Source organism: Rattus norvegicus, chromosome 11 (genome assembly GCF_036323735.1).
Source record: "Rattus norvegicus strain BN/NHsdMcwi chromosome 11, GRCr8, whole genome shotgun sequence".
Classification (NCBI taxonomy): domain Eukaryota; kingdom Metazoa; phylum Chordata; class Mammalia; order Rodentia; family Muridae; genus Rattus; species Rattus norvegicus.
The window spans coordinates 40425712-40447411 of record NC_086029.1 but is presented as its reverse complement, the minus strand read 5'-3'; the positions used below and the strand labels follow the sequence as shown (position 1 = coordinate 40447411).

The window sequence follows — 21700 nt, the reverse complement described above, 5'->3', positions numbered from 1 at the left end:
CTCACAGTCCTGCTCCCTGGCAGAACAGGACTCGCTGTCGCCTTCCGTGTCGGTCTCCGAGTCATCTCCCAAACTGATCACACAAGCATACGGGCAAGGCTCCTGCTGAGGCTCTGCGACGTAATCATAGTTTCCAATTTCCAAGTTGCTTGAGCAGCCTTCAGAACTCAGAGTACTAATAAAAGGGCAGTTGACGGAACTGAGAGTTGTGAAAGTCCGCTGGCCTGGCTCCGGGCTCTCGCTGATCCTGATACCCAACCAGGGACACTCAGATCGCCTTTGAGAGTAGCCCTGTTCTGAGCCATCTTTGGCCACAGCGGATGACAACTGCATTTGGCAAGGCGAGTCCGTGCTGCAAATGTCACTCCAGAAGCCTTTGGCCAGGTGCTCTGCCACCTCTCGCTCCACACTACTCCGATCCTCGGACGCAAGGCTGCTGCTGTCTTCTTTGGGTCCCATGTTAGACTTCAGGTATAATTCCTGATTTTCCAATGGCTTCTCGTCCTGGGCATCTGGACCCAACAGAGGCTTTTCTGTTTTCACTGTTTTACTCTGCAGCCCAGGAAAGCCCACATCGCCTGACTGCTCGTATGTGTGTAGGACCGACAGGGAATAGAGCCCGTGAGGTCCAGCAGAATCCTGGGACAAAGCAGTCACTTCAGCCTGCTCTGCAGGACACTGAGGGGCGGGGTCTTTGCACTTTGTGTCTTCCCTCTCCATGGCTGGCTTCATCCCTTCACATTTTAAGATCACTTGTAAATCTGCACAGCCCTGCGCTCCCCCTAAACACTCAAGTTCAGATGTCTCCTTTGGATGGACAGAGGCAGCATGAACATCTCTGACGCCGGATTCAAGAGTTCGGATCTTGTCGGTTCCAAATGCTTTCTGGAACTTTCTATATTTGGGGCATAAAGATGGCAGTGCCAGGGCTCCGTCCTTGTCCACGCACATGGACTGGCACGTCGGACCGACACTGTCTTGGAGATGGGGGGATGCTCTTACATTGCCCTGACATCTTTGGGAGTCACAATGAGAAGTCTGAGCACTTTTCTTTTCAAAGAATTCATCTGCTTCATCAATTTCTAGATCTTTCTGTTCTGAAAATGAAAATTTAAAATCTGCTTTCTGACAGTGTGAGGAGAAGCACTTTTTTCTTGCACATCCCTGCTGCTCTGAGGTGGAGTCCAAAAACTTAAACTTGAGAAACTGAAAGCAGGATTCCTCGATATTGTGTACGCTTAGAAACTCCACACACTTGCAGACTTCGTCAACATTGTCTTTACTTAAAATGAGTTTGGCAGTGTAGGCAAACTGAATTAAAGGTTCAAATCCTTTAACTGTTACCTGTTAATACACAAGATAAAAGTAAACGTGGTTTAATAGCTGTCTGGTCAAGACAACAGAAGCAGAAGAGCAACAAGGAGAGGGCAAACTTATCCAGGCTCACTGAACAATAGGTACATTAATTCCGTAAGAAGAGATAACCCTCTAGGACATCGAACAACCTTTACACAGAGGTCTCACATCAGATATCCTGCCTGTCAGATACTTACAATTCATAAAAGTAGCAAAATTACAGTTATGAAGTAGCAACAAAACTAATTTCATGGTTGGGGTCACCCAGCATGAAGAACTGTGAGAAAGGTCACAGCATTAGGAAGGTGGAGAACTGCTCACTGCTCTAGGAAATACAAGACCAAGGGGGACCAGGCTAAGCAGAGTAGAACCCCTACTCAACAGGACGAAACTACAATTCTGCAATATCACATCAATACGTGTTACTCCCTAAGACATTGCCATGATTCCCCCATGTAGGGAATTCACCTATGAATGAAGCAGGACAAATCCACCTGTAACCGTGCTAGAAGGAAGACAATGAGTCCGCCAGGTGTCTGAGGCTAGCACAGCTCCCAGAGGCCAAAACCTGTGAGCAGCAATAAACTACACAGGGGAATTTTTAAGAATTAAAAGTACTGCTAGAGAGGCAGCTCAGAGATCACAGACCTGCACCTCCTGCGGGGAGTCGGAGTTCGAGCCCAGCACCCACATGAAAGGTTTACTAATGCTATTACCCCAGCTCTGGGAGACTGGATGTGTGCACTGGCACCTGCATTCATATCATACACATACACATAAGCACACAAACATATAACCAAAAATAATATTAAAAAATAAAACGAATCTAATAAAAATGAAACGACTGTCTTGTGCCAAATACATGTAATGGAAACATTTTTAATGATCCAGGTTACGGAGGCTCTAAAGCTGTGTGCGGGCGCTGGGCAGCAGAATGTCTGACGGACACTGTGCATCTATAACTGAGTCTGCATGTGCCAAGCTGACAACGTGCAGAGGGCATTCACCCCGCGCAGTCACACATGTAAATTACAACTTCCGGGTTACTGTCCAACTGACCAAAAATCCTAAGACTTGCCCAAAACATGCTAACCTTACAGCATGTGACTTGAAACAGCTAAAATAAAATTCTGTTAGCAGAACAGAACTGGATCACTCCCAACGCTGTGGGAATGTCCAGTGGACACCCATTTCAAAAAGTCGCTTGGTCATATTTTAGAAATCTAAACGTGCAAGCACCTTATGACCAGAAACTCACTTCTGGTTTTATATCCCTAATAAATGAGAAGTTGGCAAAAACATCCTATACCAACTTCTATCTGTAGCGATAAAAACTGAAACTAATCTCAGTTCCTTCAATGGGTAAAAGATTCTGAAAAGAAAAATTAAGACATCACTATCACAGTGTCCACACAGGACAAACTGTTGACACATGAAACCTGAAGCATCCCAAGTGGGAAAAGGGCAGCCCGAGAGGTGCGCAGAGCTCTACATGGTCCCACTTACACACCTGTTTGGAAAGGAAGACTCCCCAAAAGGAGGACAGAGAAGTGGTTGCCAGCATCTAGAGCTAGGAGAGGGAAAGGAGTCTGGGGCCAAGTGTGGGGAGGAATTAGTGTAAGGAGATCCAGATCCTAATGGCCGTGAATATAGGGACAACCTAATGACTGCATGTAACAGAACAGCCATCTGATTACCAGGCGTGCATTGTGTCTGCAGTAACATTCCTGCGGGGACATTATTAATTTTCCAAACTGTTAGCCACAGAACACTGAGCAAAGGCTGAAAAGGAAACTCTGCATTACTCTGTACAACTGTACTGGACTTACAATGTTAATGGGAATTTCGGTGAGAATGTTCTAGAATAAGCTAAAACTATTAACTATTACAATGTAGTGTGATGAAACAGCTGAAGCATTTGACAATGTGTGACTTACACGTTCAGAATGAACGTGAAAAATCCAAACATACACATTGTCCGTACCCATGGGTATAAATATATGCACCTTCTCTCAAACATCCACTAACCAAACTTCTGTAGAACCTCCTTAAAGAGCCAGAAATATGAACTGTAGAAAGCGCACCATGACTGTGACTCATGTCCCTTTGTAAAAGCAATGGTAAGGTACCCTTGGCTCACACCTCAACACTACAGCCATAGCTGCACAGATGCAGCACCCGGGACAAGCTCCCCTGTGGGTCAGCTGGGAGATCATTCAATTATACCCATCGGGGAACATCCTCATGATGCCTCATACACAATACTTTCTACACACTTCCTACTCCTCCCTCTACAACTGTGTCCAATGTCAAAATATTATAATGGCAAGCACACACTCCAGTAAACAGAGCCAGGAAGAATAGTACAGACAGCTCCCCCCGCCTACCTCAGACTAGTCCATTGAAGCTAGGACAATGGCAGGGACAATAATATTTATAAGCTTGAGTTGTACAGACAGGATGGAAATGTGTGTGTAAAAGCAGGGTTCTACAGTAAGACAACAAAGTACTTTTTATTTTTAACATGTATTTATTGGGAGGGGGGCGTGGAAGGGTTAGGCCAGCATATGCATGGAGGTCAGAGGACAACTCGCAGGATTTGTTTCTCTCCTTCCACCATGCAAGTCCAGGAAATTGAACCCAGATCAACAGCTTGGTAGCAAGTGCCTTTCCCTGCTAAGCCGTCCTCTCACAGGCTGAGACAGCACACCACTTCTCTCATCCCACAGTGCAGGAAACTGAAAGGAAGGAAGGAGATGTCCACCTACTGAGTGCCTGTTTTTCATGGGCCATGTCTCAGGAGAAAGAGTATACACATCCTGGAACGGAGTGCTGGCCCTCAGTCACCCAGCCAAGTACCAGAACCTGTCCAAAAGCCTATACTCTATCAGGTACTGCCTCAAAACAACCCACTGTTCAACGAGGGTCAACATCCAAAGTGATAACCTTACATGTAACTACTCCTGTTGTGTGTGAATATCCCTACAACAAATGCCAGGTAACGGTTACTACGGTAATGCTCCTTGGGATGCTCATCTCCTCGGGAGACTAGGGTTTGTCTCAGTTTACAAGCAGAAGGTAGCTGCGTCGTAATGACAGGCTATAGTCGCCACCACTGTGGCCCCTCACCTCTTGCGGCAGTGTGATGGTGAGCTCGGCATCAGTTTGGCCTACGATTCGCGAGTGGAAGTAGCTGCTGCATGCAGCCAGCACCGAGCGGTGGGCTCGGAACTGCTGGCCCTCCACCAGGACAGTGACATCGCACAGCACATCCTTCTTCCGCTGGTCATTGAGGCTGAGCAAGACGTTGGTGCTGTGCACAGAGGACTCGTAGGCAAACACTGCACTCTCACTCACAGACATCCTGGGTGGCAAACGGGATCAGGGAGAGCAGTGGAAAGCATGCTTCTCACTGTCATCGACCTGCAAACACACACGGAAGATGTCACGTAACAAATCCTGTGGGGACTGGGTTTTAAATGACAAACTGTGAGTATACATTAAAGTATGTACTTGTCTCTGACACAAAAAGTGGAAACAAAACTCTCCAAAGAACAATCTAAATTCATTCAACAAACCTCAAGTAAAGCAGACCGACCACAGCAGTTCTACTTTTAAGGCAGGAATCTTAGAGAGACAATGCAAGCACTTCCTGAGGCCGGGACGGCCTAGACTTCTCAAAGGAAGGTCAGTCCACTCGAAGGACAGTATGGATGCTGGCAATGGGCTGCCTGAAGCTTCATCAGGAATTCCACCCACTACTTCAAGAGTTTACCGGTGTGGACAGAATGGGAAGGTCACACATGTGGGTGGGCACCCCCCCCTCCATGTTCCATTCACCCACAAGGAGAGATTAGGAAAAGACTGTGCCTTCCATCCTGAGCCTCCGATCAGCACAAGGGGAAGCTGGCTCACAAGTCCAGAGAAGCAGCGACCCCCATGTGTCAGGACACAGCTTAGGAGTTGGGTTCATACACTGCACTGGAGGAGGCCAGAGTCAGGCAAAGACACAGTATCACCAAGAACATGGTCTGTCATGCCCAGAAAGCCTCTGTTTCCTCGAAATGCTACAGCATAAGAGAAAGTCATCACAATCTATTTAGCCATAAAGTGGCTTCCAAACATCTGTGATCAGGTGCACAATACTGGCACTCAGAGAAAGAAGGTAACCCAAATACATATCCTAACATGACTGTCCTGATACACACAGTCTGGGACACACAAACTAGAATTAAGAGTCTGAGACGGCATTTTCCTGCAGCCCCCTCCCCTCGCCATGGTCTGTACTGAGCACTCCCAGGAGTATAAATTCCACTGTGAAGCAGACCAAGTGCAGAAGCCTCCCCACCACCCCCATTGTGCATTTCTCCTGACAACTGACTCACTGCCTGGCCTCCAGAGGGTCAGTGACGGAGACACTGTCACACGTTCAGGTTTGATACAGCATAGGGAAGAAAGGAGAATTCAGAACTAGTCAAGTTCTCACAGAGCACAGGCGGGTTCCACCTCTCTGTCCTGGTGTTTTAGCTGCAAACACACACACAATCAGTGCAAAACTTCTCTTCTAGTTGGTGTTTGCTTTTATACCTTACTCCTTACATGTGTACACGAAAGCACTGTCTTCCAGAATGTGGTTAAACTCTGCATCAGGTTGAGGATCCAGCCTGCCTTTAGCAACCCAGAAGACACACAACAGCATTGTTGACTGTAACATTAAACATGAACTTGGGGTTGTACCTTTGCAGAAGGAACAGATTCTTTAAATGGTCTTCCTGTTACCAACAAAAGAAGTAACTAGGAACTGCTAGAAGTGACAGCAACTGTCTTTCCGATATCCCGTTATCCCATCTAAGGATGGGCACTCCAGCACCAGGAGCGTCCCCCCTCCAAGGCAGCTGTCACCCTGGCCTGCTGCCAGTCAAGGTAAACTCCACAGCTACTATCTGCCCCATGATGGCTCCTACCCCTTCCTGCCTCCTGACTTAAACCCTTTAAAAGCACGTTACTGATCCATCTATCACTGTCAGTCTGGTGACACTGAGCTGCCACAGGAAAGCAGAGAAGCCCGGAGATGGATGTTGCCATTAGTGAGGGATGTCAAAGGCTCAGCCCTCTCCACCAACATGCTATACATGCCCTTGTCTCACCCCACAACAGCTTGCCACATTTCTCTTCTCCTCAGAAAGACAGAACTGGGCAAGGTGCATGGTAACCTAAAGGTTGTTTGGATCCCAGGGTGACTCCAGGGGAACTGTGAGAGGCTAGCATCAAGAACCGACACAAACAGCATGAGGACCCAGTAAGAGGCCAGGCTCTCTACAGGCGGACCAAGTGCTGGCCCCATTCGGGATCTCACCGTTCCATGGTTCTCTGAGACGCACTCCTCATTTTCTCAGGCAGATACACAAACAATTCTACAACTCTGTGCCGAGTCCTGGTGCCCCTGCCTCTTACCCTGCTGTTCCTCAGCTCTAATCCAGGCCCTCGTCAAGTCCTGTTTCTACAAATACGTTTTCTCCTACATGGCTCCCAGTCTTACACGGGTACCAGTGTAGTTACACAGAATTAAAAAGTGAAAAAACTTCACACGTCAGCACTTAGTTCTTACCCCATACAAAGTACTCTGACATTTTTCTACTTTAAAAAAATAAATAATCCCAGGAACAAGAGATATGGCTCAGGAGTTTGGGTGAGAGAAGAGGATGGGGGTCTGGATCCCAGCACCCACTCTGGGCAGCTCACAACTGCCTGTAACTGGCTTCAGATACACTGCCCTCTTCTGGCCTGCCCTCTCCATCTGCCTGTGCCTTGGATGACGCCAACCAGCTGACTATTCAAGACCTTTAAGTTAGATGTCATGTGTTTGTCTAGACTGTGTTCTGTCACAATCCAAGTACACAGCACTTGCCCAGATATAGGCATCTGCTGCTGAATGAATGACTTGACATCTTAATACAATCCCAGATCATGTAATACAATATTGGTGAATGGAAGTTCACTAATGAGGGCTCACTGAATGCAGTGCCTTGATGGCTTTTCCAGAACCACAAAAGGCACTCAGGATCCCAGCTCAGACCCTTGGAGATACAACCCTAGATAGAGACTTAGGAGTTAGGGCCGCCAACTGTTGACTTATTAAACCCAAACCTGGACTCACTACACTGGAGTAGTTCTGTATTCTCGGAAACACCACCGCCCGCCCCGCTCGAGCGAGGGTGTGCTGGCGGAACTGCTGACTCACACCCTGATGCTGACGAAGGATGAACGTGCACTTCAGAGCTTCCTGAACTTCAGTTTGGAAATAGCTGTTCTCTACTCACAGTGGGCAAGTTACATTTTAATACAGCTATTGTGTGGTTGATGTTTTCACTTTCAGAAGGCCACTGGAAATTAAGGCACAGGGCTCTGACTCATCACCATGTAGTAACACTTCAGATAAGGAAAAAACTCAACGTAAGGTGACCTCAGACGGCAGGGATAGGTGTGTGACGAGAAAGCCGCAAGTGCTTGAAGCACTATTTGCCACACAAATTCCAAGATAGTGATGTGATGTGTTGTGTCCCTGTAAACAAGACTGTGGGCCAAACCTCCTGTCTGCACTGCACAACGACACAAGTTCTTTCTTACAACGGCTAATGTATACCACTCTATGCGTGACGTGCTGGAGAACACAAATGAAAAGCAGGCCACTCAAGAACACGACCTGGATGCTCAAGAGAGGGAGAATCCGGGGTAAACAGACAGGGCAGCAGCTGTCAGCAGTCACACAAGACACCTGACACATATTACAGCAAGTACTGAAGAAAAAGCTGGTCATTTTTCATTTAACCATACTATTTAGTTAGTGAGAAAAAATACTGTCAAAAGAACTTTCTCAACCGTGTGCATGCGTGTGTGCATTACACGTGTGTGCACAAATATGCATGTGTCTAGAGAACCACTAACCAATGGGCATCAGAGATGATACATAGGACATTCGTCATGGCTTCTCTGTGTTCGTATGCCTGGATCTGCAGCTGATCCAGCCTTCTGAACCTGACTTCCTCTCCTTTATAGAAGGTTCTCCTCCTCGATGCTTTTGCCTCCTGCTGTCCTCATCAGCTGCTGTGACTTCATGTCCACCTAACTGGAATACACGGCTTATGATGGCGACCTCCTGACCCAACACCTTTCTTGATCCTTGATAAGCTTCTAACTCCCCTATTACCCACCAAGCACCCAGATGTGAGTGCTCTGAACTCTGGTAGTTGGTCTTACACCATTCTTTCAAGTAGATGACAGTCAGTCAGCACGCTGTGGTATGTACACACTTATTTTTCTTTAAAATGTTAAAAATTAAGATGAGGCTGCCCACAGAAAAGAATCCTCAATGCTATTTTTTTTTTATTTTCCTTGAGTTTTCAAAAAACTTAACATCAAAACTTGGTGGAAATTCAAACCAGCAGCATCTTCCCAAAACCGTAAGACTCAGCGGCTTGAAAAGGTCCAGAAGGAAGAATAACCCAGTAACAGAGAGCGGCTACGTCCATTAGTGTCTTGGAGGCTTAAGTTCACAGGCTCAGCCACCCGCCCTGATACCACATCTCTTGGGTCAGTTCTCTTAGCGTTGGTTGGCAGAAGCCTAAAGTAGGACATGACAAGAAACGCTGCTCAAAGTATTTTTCTAAAGCCCAGATGGACACCAGCAGCAAAGCAGAGCGCTAACAGCACCAGCCAACAGAGAAGGCTACCAGGTCAGGAGACCCAGGGAGCCGGCTTAAACAGCTCCACACCTAAGGAGGCATCACTTTCTAAAGCTACATTTTTCAGTCAGCACACAAAGCACTGGGCTTCAGGCAGCTCTCTCAAATGCTGTGTTCTAGTTGTCCTGCCCACTGTGCTCCCTGCTCCCCATCAGCCTCCCCTCTGTAGTGTCTCCCTCCGGGCACAGCCCCTTGTGCTTTAGTGGTGCAGGGACTTTCTAAAAGGAGAGAAAGACACCAAGAACCTGGCAGCACTGAGGGGCTGCCTGAGTCGGCCGGGCTTCTCCCTCTCCCCAGTCTGAACAGTTAGGTACTTCAGTGATGCCCTGTCTGTTCAGTTTGTTTCCTTGGCTTTTGTTTTGATTTGTTTTTTTTTGAGACAAGGTTATATATAGCTCTAGGTGTCCTGGAACTCACTCAGTAGACCAGGCTGGCCTTGAACCACCTGTCTCTGAATCGCAGCTGCTGGGATCTAACATGAGGGATATCGTACTTGAACTGCCTTATATATTATCAGGATTAAATGTCATATCTAAAATTTTAAAACAAAGTTAGGCTTAAAAGCAAGAAGTTGAAGTGTTGGGGGCACCTGGAAAAAGTATGCGCACATGAAACCAGCATCGAGGCACACGGGTTCTGTTACTCCGCAGGACTCGGAGTGGTCTCCTCCATGTCCCTGGCTACAGGAAGCTAATGACCCGCTGTCTGTCACCATCATTGGACATCAGCATGAATCTTCCTTTGGATATGGAAATGGGTTGTGTCAAGTTTCTTTCACTCATCTGAATGATTTCAATACACACCCATACTAAGAACATCTGATGGTTTTGTTGTTGGTGGTGGTGTTTTGTTCGAAAATATTTCACTATGCAAATATGCAACAATTCATCCACATCCATCGATAAAGATCCATAAGAGACCTGGCCCTAGCTTGGGATGCTAATAAAGTTTTATTAGACCCTGCCCGACACACAGGGCTGAGTGGTATGGGAGGTGTTCGCTCTTTAGCACCCCTGTAACGGCTTCGCAGAGGATAAATCCCTTCACTTTGCTACCGGTATGGCAGTTCCAGTGGCCCTGAAGCAGCACTGAGCCTTGGTGCTGTCCTAGTCTTAGCTATCATGGTGTGTGCACAGTAGTTCACTGGGGTGTGTGTGTGCCTTCCGCATGGCTAATAATACTGACTGTCCTGGCACATGCTTGTCGGCCAGCTTTTATAATCTCCTTGTGCGAAATATATTTAATTCTTCCTAGGCTGATTTTTATTATCTTTGAGTTGGAAGAGCTAGTAGAACTGTGATTATAGTTGCAATAAAAGTGCCCATTAATTTAGAGGAAATAGCTAACAAATCGAGTTCTCCGGCTCACAAGTATGGCTTGCCTCTCCATGTTTAAGGGCTTCTTCAATATCTCTTAATGTTATGATGATGTCTAGAGAGAGCAGCTCTGTGCATCTTCTACTGAATTTACTCCTATACATTCTGTGGTGTCTGTAGCACTTAAATACATTTGAGTTCTTGAGCTTTATTGTCAATCTTTACTATATAGTTGCAACGCATTTCTGAGACATGAATCAGAACCTTACAACCTTAACTAACTCATTGACTGCGGCAGCTTCCTTGTAAATTCTTCTGTTTTCCGTGCACAGTCACATCTTCTAAAAACAGATGTTTTACGTCTTTCCTTCCTTACCCTCCATTTCTACCCTCAGTGCAGTGACTGGTCATGTAACAGTAGAGGACCTGACTTGTCATGAGACTGTGGGGAAAACTGACTAGTCATGTGACAGTGAGGGGGACCTGACTAGTCATGTGACAATGAGGGGGACCTGACTGGTCATGTGACAGTAGGGGGTCTTACCTCACTCATCTCCAATCGAGAATAGCTTTAGGTTACAATGCAGGGTTCAAATGATCCTGTCCTACCTTAATGAGACCAAGCAAACAATAAAAACTATTTAGAATGGAGTGAAGCGGGCTCTTTATAGGAGAAACAAAATCAACTGGAGCGTAACGGGGAGGGGAGAGAGAGACAGGAAGTCACAGACACAGAGGTAGGTGGTCACCACAAAGTTCAACACCAGATCTGAGTAGACACTGAATCTCTGCAGATGGGATGCAGTGAAGCAGGCTTTCCCTACCTTTTTACACTCTAAGCAACCTCGTATTGATTTCACTAAAAGCAAACCTGAAAGGCATTCACAGAAATAGTGACAAAAACCAGTCAGATTCACTTAAATATAAATTGCTGGTAAAGTAGCTATGAGTAAACCTTTGAAGATTTTTCAAATAGAAAAGGCAGTCAAAAGAGAAAAATCGATTTTAAACTAAAATCTTAGATTTTTGACCAAATGAGAAGCTAAGAGAAGGTGGGAAAATTCAGTATTAGAGGGGAGGCGTGACTACACAAGACTCCAAACCATAATACAAAGGGCCTCTGAAATTCTTGACCCTGCTACCCCTTTGAGATGGTTAACATGGTCGACCTTGCAAGCAGTCCTGAGACAAGTCTCTGGGCACACTTGAGGGCCTATCCTACCCGTGGGCAGCACAGCCTACCTCAGTACTTCATCTTACTAATGCTGCGAACCTTAAATACCATCCCTGCAAACCTTTAATAGCACCCCTCGTGTTGTGGTGACCCCAGACCATAAAGCTGCTTTGTAACTACTTCCTAACTAACTTTGCCGTTAGGAATAGCAATGGAAATCTGATATGCGTATCTGATATGTGACCCTGTGGGGGTGGGGACCCACAAGGTGGGAACTGCTGATCTAGCAGCAGCCTGAACTAAGGAAGCCCAGGGAGAACAGTTTTCGCTCTTTGCCTGCTTGCTTTTGTGTCTTGCTGATGAGTTAAGTTCATTTCCCAGCTGCTCTGACCACTATCACTGTCTACACTGCAGTCATCAACCCAGAGTCTTCGGCCATCCAATGTGTGGCTCTTGAGGAATCCCCCAGGCCTTTGATGCCACACTGGGACTGCTGAGCCGTCCAGCCCAGAGGCCTGTGGAGCTCTGGTTCTCAGCTCTAACTCCCCCCACTTAGAGCACAGAAAGTCATCGCTGGTCCTTTCAGGAAACATCTCGTAAGCCAATCTAATTAACTCTTTTTAATATGCAGCAGTTCTCTCAATGTTATACAGAGAACCCTGGCTAGTACACACTTACACTTAGAATTCTCTACCTTTCTTCCACACTGTCTCCACTTCCCTCTCTGCAGTTCCTCGTGAGTCCACCAAAGCCAAATGGTCAGTTTCCTCAGTTTCCTCAGCAACATTCAACACCCTTTTCATCTCTTCCCTGCAACTGCTGTGCTCCTAGGATCCCAGCACTTCCCAGACTTCCTAAGATGAGTAGTGTTAATTATCAAGCTGACAGAATCCAGAGTCATCTGGTGGGGCGTCAGCCTCTGGACACACCTGTAAGAGTCCCGACCGTGGGGGGAGAGCCGCCATTACTGAGAGCAGGGCAGAGGAGCGAGAGCGGAGCCGGCACTCCATGCACTGCCCTCCTCACTGTGGAAGTGATGTGACCCGCAGCCGGCTCCTTCCACCTCGACGTCCCACCCAGGATGGACTAGACACATGACCTGTGGTCCAGGATAAACTCTTTCTCCCCTAAGATGCTTTTGTCAGGGTATTTTATCATAGCAATCGGGTAAGAAGTGGAGATAACCCTCCTCTGCCTGAAAGCCTCCGACTTTAGAGAACCGAGGCTGCCCTCACATCTCACCTCATCTTGGCCTCCCACAAACCACCTTCACAGGCTTATCGAAAGCCACAGGAAGAACATAGACTCAAGGTCACCAGATACTCCTGTTTGTTTGTGATCTAATCGTGACTCCAGTCTTAATCTTCAGACTCACATACCCACATATGCACTCAAGTTATTAGATGTTTGCCCAACAGGTGTCTCAGATTCACACGTGCAGTGACATCTCGGTGATATCGGGGTCATCCGTCACTACACTCCCAGGATAGTCAGCAAAATAGCGAGGGAATTTTTATCTTGTTCTTCCTTCTGTTTCTGGATTCGAATTATCAGCTATAAACACACTACCTTACAAATAAAAAGAATAGCTCTAAGCATAAAAAGCATGCCTTAGTTAAAATGTAGCTCATGTTTATTTTAAAAGTCAATTAAACTAAAGGACAAGTGACATTTTCATCTTCACAATGGGGTTTCCTGTACTCAGCAAAGACGGTTAGCTCAACACTGTGGAAAGTCTACCAGTGACTTTAAAACATAGGATCCCGCCGATATGGCTCATGGTGACTACCAAATACACATTAAGTTTTACTTTGAAAAGTGGCTTGGGGCTAGGGAGGTGGCCTAGGGTAAAGTCTTGCTCTGCCAGCGTGAGCATCAGAGTTTGGGTCCCTAGCACCCACACTGGCAGTTCCCACTTGTGAGCCCAGCACTGAGTGCAGGGAACACAGGGAGGTGTGGGCAAACACATCTCTGGGTTGTCCTGAGCAGCCAGCCAAGCCAACGAAGGAACTTCAGACTCAATGAGAGGTGTGTACCAAAAAAAACCCAAAAGCCATGGTGTGGGAGTGACAGAGGAAGACAACTAGCCACCACACACACACACACACACACACACACACACACACACACACACACACAGACGTCAGACATTAAAGCCAGTCAGAGGTTCCACACATTCCCCTCGACACTGACATATGTGAGCCCAAGCTTGGGGGATGCTGACACAAGTAAGAGATAGGAGCAACATCTATCAGACTTTTAAGGAAAGTCTTACACACTGATAAAGAGGCATCCATGGCAGGGGTGGGGCTATCTCTCCTCCCAGAAAACTTAGTCGCTGAGATAAATCAGCTAGAGCCAGCTATCTTGCAACCCTGGGAGGAGGATGCTGGCCGTTATCTCCAACTTTTATCCACAGCTAAGCGTCTGGAGAATGTCTTGGACTTGCTAATGTAGGCCAGCACTATCCTCTACTGAGCCATGTAGTCATCTTAGTACTAAGGCTCTCCTGACTTCCCCAAATGTCGGCTTCTTGTAGTCTGATTCCCTAGCGCATTTTACTATAACTGGCCAAGCTGTAACAGAAGTCTGCTGGTCTGTTAAACTGTAACTTCTGGGTCACCGGCGTCCTTCAGAGCGGAAGGAATATGGCGTCTGCTAGTTGTGCCATCCAAAAACTGGGGAACTGGGCGTCTGGGCAAGACCTGCGGGCAAGACCTGCAGGCAAAGCTGCAGCTGCACTACCAGGAGATCGGACCCAGCCACCACCGGAGCTCCCTGTGGGCCCCAGTCCCAAGCTGTCCAACAATTCTACTGTACTCCTGATGGCCGCCGGGAAGTTGTGCCTCCCTCAATCATCATGTCCTCACAAAAGGCCCTGGTGTCTGGCAAGACAGCTTAGAGTTCTGCTGTGGCAGCCACTAAGAGGGTAGTGACACCTGCTCCTCCCATGAAGAGGTGGGAGCTGTCGAGGGACCAGCCATACCTGTGACCCTGAGTTGGCTACCTTGCTATGTTTCCAGGGCCACATGACTGCTTTTCCTTCTTGGATTCCCTCTGGGGAGAGTGTGACCAAATTTATAACAAATACATGAAGTACCACATTGTTTCCAAAACAAACAAACAAACAAACCCTGTAACTTCTGTAAAGTTCTGCCGATATCTAGAGAAGTTCCTGGCATATCAAGCTGTAGGTATTTGTTTCCTGCATCACACGTGCAAACCGAGCATCTAACAAGCTTCGATGTCACGCATGTTCAGATACATTTAGCAACCCACCCTACTACGCACACTCGTGGGGATCTGTGTGTGAGTTTGGGAAGTGCAACAGCACGCACCAGGAGGCAAGAACAGAGCACCTCAAACCCAAGCACCCCTGACCCACCCTGAACCCCAGGGAGCTGTGCAGTTAAGGGAGGGGGTGGAGGGACGCAGTACTCTAGGAGGAGCTCTCCCACCAAGAACAGCTCCTTACTCAGTTGACTCTAGTGACCACTCCAAGGTGCCCCAGATACTTGAGGTCTGAACCTAACTAGACCAGGGATGAAGGCAAAACACAGCTCACGGAAACCCAAAAGAAGTCGAGCTTGATCAGTACATGTGGCGTCTTTACAGAGAGAACCAGGTATCGGAAGCTGACAGTGGCCACAGACTCAGCGTCAGCTGCAGGCTCCTTTGACTTCTCTCAATGGCAGCTACAGCTGAAGCCATGTCAGCAGAAGACGCCCACTCAGAGGGGCAGCAGGCCCTTCACCAGCCAAGCCAGGCACAGCTACGACTCTAACATTCCCGAGGTGGAGGCAGGGGAGTCGTGGAGATGAAGGCCAGCAAAACCCTGCCCAATAACAAAGTCTTACACTAAAATGAAAAAGTGTGTGTGTGTGTGTGTGTGTGTGTGTGTGTGTGTGTGTGTGTGTAAAAAGCCATAAATTCATTTGCTGGTTCTTCCCATTTAAAAGATGTCTCCTACTCGGGAGTAAGCTGTGAGCTGTGCCAAGAAGACACGTCAGGAAAGTACAGTAAATGAACGTCAGTTCCTTGGAAAAGACACCTGAGCCAACACAGTAATCAGTTTTCTCTTCAAAACTAGATGTCAAATATAAAATGTACACATAAAATGACTGCTCTGGCCAGGAACCACTTACTCTGGAATTACAGCCTAATAAAGGTATTGAAATGTTAATGTTTATAGCTTTATATTTTGTAATCAACTCTCTGAACTGATGGAGCCAACATCTAAAGGATGCAGGCATCCTGAGGGGAGAGAGGACATTAAGCAAAGGAAAGCACCAGTAAGCAGGGAGGCGGGCAGGTGGCTCTCACTACTTCTTCCTAAGGCTTCGCCTTCTCAGTCAGAAGCACCTTCTGGCAATAAAACAAGACAGGACAGTTGGGAGGAGGGAAGGAGGGCAGAAACCTCTCTCTACCTTTTAATCTACAGCTTAGAAACATGGCCCATTGCTAATGTCCAAGACACAGAAGAACGGCGGCCGAGAAAGCTCTGCTATGAGGGAGTTCTGCGCGGAATTCAGGCTAAGAAGGAACGAGAGGGCAGAGAGCAACTGTCCAGTGTCACTGACCCCATCTAAAATCTGCCAGAGACCTTTAAAGTGTAAAATAACTTTGACAGATAGTACGGTAGGTTGAGTAAGAGTGGCTCCCACAGGCTCAGAGATTTGAATGTTTGGTCAGGAAGGAATGGCACTGCTTGACAGGCATTAGGAGGCGTGGCCTTAATGGAGGGAGTGTGTCACTGAGGTAGGCTTTGGAGTTTCAAAAGCCAAAGCCAGGCCCAGGGTCTCTCTTCCTGCTGACTGTAGATACAAATGAAGAACTCTCATCTATTTCTCCAGCCCCATGTGTGCCCCCATGCTCCCTGCCGTGATGAAAATGATATAAACCTATGAAAGTCTAAGCAGGCCTCTGTGAAACTGTAAGCAGGCCTCAGATAAATGCCTTTCTTTGTAAGAGTAGCTGTGGCCATGGGGTCTCTTCACGGCAACAGAACACTGACTAGGACAGACAGAAACCAGTAATTATCATTTTATTACAAAAGTATTCCTCTGAACAAAGAATACCCCAGGCTTGGAGAAAATGCATTTAAACTTCCTTTTAACAGAATATAATTTGCACACAACTTCAGTGCACTGTAAACATTTCCAAACTCTCCCGATGCTGAGAAGGGAGCCTGCAGCTGGCCAGCTTCAGAGCCATCCAGGTGCCCTAACAGCAGTTACCACCCAGTCAGGATGCCGGCAGACCCTGGTTCATTGTTCCCCAGGTTTGCCTCAGGGCAGTTTTTAATAAACTCTGAGGTCCTAAGTAGAAATAAGAAAGGTCTACTCTGAGCCTGATGATAAGAAAGAAAATGTTAGGTATACAAGACAGGGAACAGCTCCACAACCCAAATTATATTTGTTCAATCCCCTCTACATCAATCACAGGTAAATAAATAAATAAATAAATAAATAAATAAATAAATAAATCTTGAGATCAGTTTCTTCTCAATCTCAAGAGAAGGTTTAAAAATGAGTTAATTCCAGCCACTTCCTCAATAATCACGGAGTATGAAAACAGAAACTCAAAACCTCTAAGTGTGTCAACTCAGTATACAGTCAAGAAGGACACATAGCACCATCCCCAGTAAACTGCTAAAAGCAACAGAATTTCAGAGCCCAGAGGACCAGAACTAGCCCACACTGGATCGCTGTGCAATCAGTAAACAGGTTAGTAAGCAAACACAGCCAGGGCACACTGAGCTATTGGGAGGAGGGAGGGGGCAGACATATCTTCGCCAGCAGGAACTCACTCACGAAGGATTGAACAGAGAGGATCCAAGTGTTTGATGTGCATTTGGAACCATCACAGCTGCAACTGCACCTGCAACTGCACCTGCAACACACCCCTGTCTTTGGGTCCCTATCCCAGGTAGCTTCTCTACAGGGTTGTCATGGAAAGGAAACCCAGGGTGAACAGGCTGCATCTGGAGGGTAAATGTGTGCTATCCATGCTCCCCATAAACTGGACAGAGTCCAGAAAGTAGAATGGAGAGCCCAGTCCCATTCTAGCACTAATAAGCCAGGAGGGGAGTGGCCAGATTTAGTGGCTGCTAAATGCAATGGTGAGGGCATCCTCAATAGGATTCGAGCAGGATCCAGACAGAAAATTCAGTGTTCTTTACTTCTTCAAAAAGCAATTACATTTTACTAGCAGGGCAGAATGGGGTGCTCCACAGTGTTGCCAAGCCTGAGAACCCATGAGCACCAACCTGAAACTTTCTAGTCCCAACACCTGCCCTACGGCAAGTGTTCAGCGATGGTGGCCGCTAGCTCAGCTCCCAGAAGGACCTAACGAAACCAAGTAAGAAAGCATTCAACCTGCCTCTCTCTGGACACCAGAAAATAGCACCTAACAAATTATGTCCTGACCACTTGATTCATGGTATCACACTTCATCCTCACAGCAATCTATGATAGAGACCATGATCACCATCAATCATCATTATCACCACCACCACCACCATCATTCCCATTTTTCAGAAACAGAAAGGCACAGGACAGCTGACCCCAAGTAAGACGACGATGCTGACACTGACGGATCTTTAGCAATTTAGTTCTGTATTTCCCATCCAGAACATATGGCTTCTCTAGAGACTGTACAGGGACCCCAACTTTAGATGTCAATGCCATGCACTGCTAAGCCAGGAGCCAGGGATTGACAGAGATGTAAACTGGTATTTTACCTGCAGTTCTGAAATGCTTCTCTCGGCAAAAGGTCAGGCCTTAGCAAACAGAGCTCACATTCCCAATGTGTCGGGCATCACTTGAGTCCGGTACTTGGCATTTTTATTTTTTTTTTAACTCAAAAGAATCTCATAAACCGTCCATCCCACCCCCTGAGATAATCCCTTCATTTTGCAGGCTTGAGAGACTCAGGGTTGAGGGTTCGAACAATCGCCCCACCAAAAGAAAGGTAGAAACCGTGAAGGGAGGTGACTGTTAAAACCGTCAGCCAGGGACAGAGCAAGCTGCTGCGCTGTGAAGAGTCTTCTGACACTTGGTCATTTCAACAAGCTTTGTGGCTGCTCTGGTGAGAGTCACTTCCATAGGCCCTGAGGTGGAACCCAATGGTAAATAGTAGCCATGCCTCCTGGGCCAGTGAGACAGGTCAGTGGGTGAGGGTGTCAGCTGCCAGGCCTCAGGCCGCAGTTCAGTGCCCAGACCCACGTGTGGTAGAGAAAGAGAACCTATTCCCACAGGATGTCCTCAAACCTACACACACACACACACACACACACACACACACACACACACAGAGAGAGAGAGACAGACAGACAGAGAGACAGAGAGACAGAGACAGAGAATTAAGACAAATATGTAAATAAAAAATTAGTGACTACCCCAAGAGGTTGGCAGTCTAAGAAACTCCACTTCCTAAGGATTACCTAAATGCACAGTTTTAAGAATAATCAAAAGAATATAAAAAGAGGGGGAATCCACAGGCCTCCAAAGCGTAAGAGAATTTTTACCTTAAAATTTAAAGTTTTTGTTATAAATATCACATCCCAAATTCTAACCACTACTGTTCAGATCACACACATTCACCAACCGCCCTAGGGGGTTGCCTACAAATCCAAAAAATGTTATCAAAATGTAACTTTTTTTAATCTCTATCACTAACTTTAAGAATGTAGTAAGAAATTTACATCTTCCGGTCTTTACGATACAAAAACTATACATGAAGTGAAAAGTAAGTACTAAGAATATTTTGAAATAACTACAGCTCTCAGGAAGAGATCAGAAAATACAGACACACACACACACACACACACACACACACACAGTGTCTGTTGCAGACTTGGAATAGCGGTAATAGCAGTGGAAAGCAAACTTTATCCCTCAACAGACAAAAGGGATGATGTGCGTATAACCACATTATCTAATATGCAGACATTGATGTCACTCTGCTTCTTTAACTTCTTGCTGTGGGTATTTTCATGTTAGATCAATCACTCTGTATACTCCCTGAAATCTCCTAACATCTTAAAAAGACATGTTGATAATCCCTAAATCTAAAGCAGCACACCAACTGCTTCCCTGCTACAGATGTTTGAAAGGAAAACCGTCAATAATAAAAAATTCAGTATCATCCTTGGGGACCATGCAAAGGTTGAGTGGTTAAAGGCACTCACCACCAAGCTTGATGACCTGAGGTCCATGCCCCAGAACCCACAGGATAAATGGAAAGACCCACAAATGCAAGTGTCAAACAAATAAATAATAAATAAATAAATGTTAAAAAATTTCATAAGAAGCCAGCTCTCCTCCCCTTCAGACACGTTTCCTTTTCAAACTTTACACGGAGGACTGGTGTGAGTGTGTGTTCATTTTTTTTTTCAGGCAAAAAAGAAATCCCACAAGATCCATAAAGTCAAGAGACATACATAGACCCCTCTTCTTGGGCTTGACCCAAGAAGACCTGCTGACTCTATCCTTTCCCACCTTTCTCCCCAAAAACTAGCTATGCGGGAAAACCTAAAAGCCCTAAAAGGAAATCCCCTTTGTGGCCTCATAAAAAAAAAATAACTTTTATAAAGAATAACTATGCATGTATTCACCACTCCGCATCAATGCTAACGGCAAAGCAAGGCCAGCAAGAGAAGGAAATGTTACAATACTGTTTTGTTACAATACTGCTGAATGCCTTACCTCTACCTGAAATCCCTCAGACACCGCTTCCTCCAGCACAAATTGATTCTCCCGCAGTAGGCCACGCGGCTGCTGTTTAAACACCACCTAGATGCTACTTGGCCACGTCCTAAGCATGCTCTCCCACGTCACCTACTGATTACCTGTATCAAAACACACAGCCCGCAGCTGGGCCCCCTCCGGCCTCCCGAAGCAAGCCCTCGTGTGTGCAGCTCACCCTTTTATAGTGGAGGCATGTGATGCGCGTATCTGCACCAGCTGTTCCTAATTACCTCTCAGACTGGGGTGAATGACTCAGCAACACAAACTCTTTTAAAGAGTCACCCTACCTTGTTAGCCAACCAACGTAGTGAACAAAGGGAAGCCACTTGACAGATCCGACGACGGTTAAACAACAAGAGTCGATCACTCCTCCAAAGCTACTCAACTCCAAGATGACTCACCAGGAGCCTTTTTTCCCCTAGACTCCCTTATGAGGTCCAAAGCCAGAAGTGGCAAGCGCCTTCAAGCCCAGCCCAGAGCTTGCACCACTACCACAAGAGCAGGAAGAATAGGCCAACCCATACCTCTTCCCATTTCTCTGTAGCGCTCAAAGGCTCGACCAGTAACAAATCTACGGTGCTCATCCTTTAATCTTTCTGAACTGCCTTCCCTGCAAACACAGTAGTCTGAAAGGAGTGCTCGAATACCTAAACAAAGACCCAGCAGGGGCATCCTCCGAGGCAAGCAGTCACAACACTACAGTTCTCCAAAAAAGAACAGCATCCTGCAAAAACAGTCTTTGTTCTTCCAAGCCTGTCGCAGGAGCTGGATTTTCCCACACACGTTCTTTCAGAATTACTACGTCTGCCTTGACTCAGCGCACGCTGAGCGTAGAGAGCTCACTACATAAAAGCCAGCGGCGCAATTCCACTAAATGACACCAAAGTACCGGAGAAGATCGAGAACGCGTTGGCCCTGGCGCTACCAGACACGAACACAAAGCTGATGTCTATCATCGAGACCCCACTCTGCCTATGCTGTGCGAGTCTAAATTACAAACGTGCGGCGAGCTACAACAAAGGGGAGCGCGGACCGCCGGCTGGTCCCGGAACCCCGGCCGGCTCGGCCTTGCCCCCGCAGCAGGCGGAGCGGGACGCGGCCCGCGGAGCGCGGTGCAGGGCGGCGCCGGCACGGCCGACCCGGAGTGTCCGCGCACCGCGTAAACAGCACGCAGTCCGCCGCCCCTTCTAGGCCCGCGCGGCCGCCCGCCACCAGCCCCGGTGACCCCCGGGAAGGACGGCAGCCCGCACCGTCCGAGCCACTCACCGGAGCCGAGGCGCGGCACGGCCCGACTGCAGGCGGCAAGCGGCGGTCAGGTGACTCACTCCCTCCGCGCGGACGGCCGCCCGTCTCCTCCCCTGC

The 21700-nt window shown here is 47.2% G+C and overlaps 1 protein-coding gene and 1 pseudogene across 4 annotated transcripts in view; one reads left to right on the top strand and one right to left on the bottom strand.

The window, feature by feature from the left end:
- The window catches only part of Bach1 (BTB domain and CNC homolog 1), a 35398-nt gene extending 13707 nt beyond the window's left edge, over positions 1–21691 (bottom strand). For 2 of the 4 annotated variants that reach the window (XM_017598018.3, XM_063270599.1), the window contains exons 1-3: positions 20297–20592; positions 4486–4779; positions 1–1344 (exon numbers count right to left, since the gene is read on the bottom strand). In XM_017598018.3, the coding sequence (XP_017453507.1) occupies positions 1–1344; positions 4486–4719 (1578 nt within the window). In that variant the 5' untranslated portion in view covers positions 4720–4779; positions 20297–20592. Of the gene's footprint in view, positions 1345–4485; positions 4780–20296; positions 20593–21604 lie in introns of those variants that run through there. The other 2 variants (NM_001107113.1, XM_039088437.2) reach the window with 2 other exon arrangements.
- Ndufa7-ps1 (NADH:ubiquinone oxidoreductase subunit A7, pseudogene 1) lies at positions 13761–15125 on the top strand (annotated as a pseudogene).
- Positions 21692–21700: the final 9 nt, after the last annotated feature.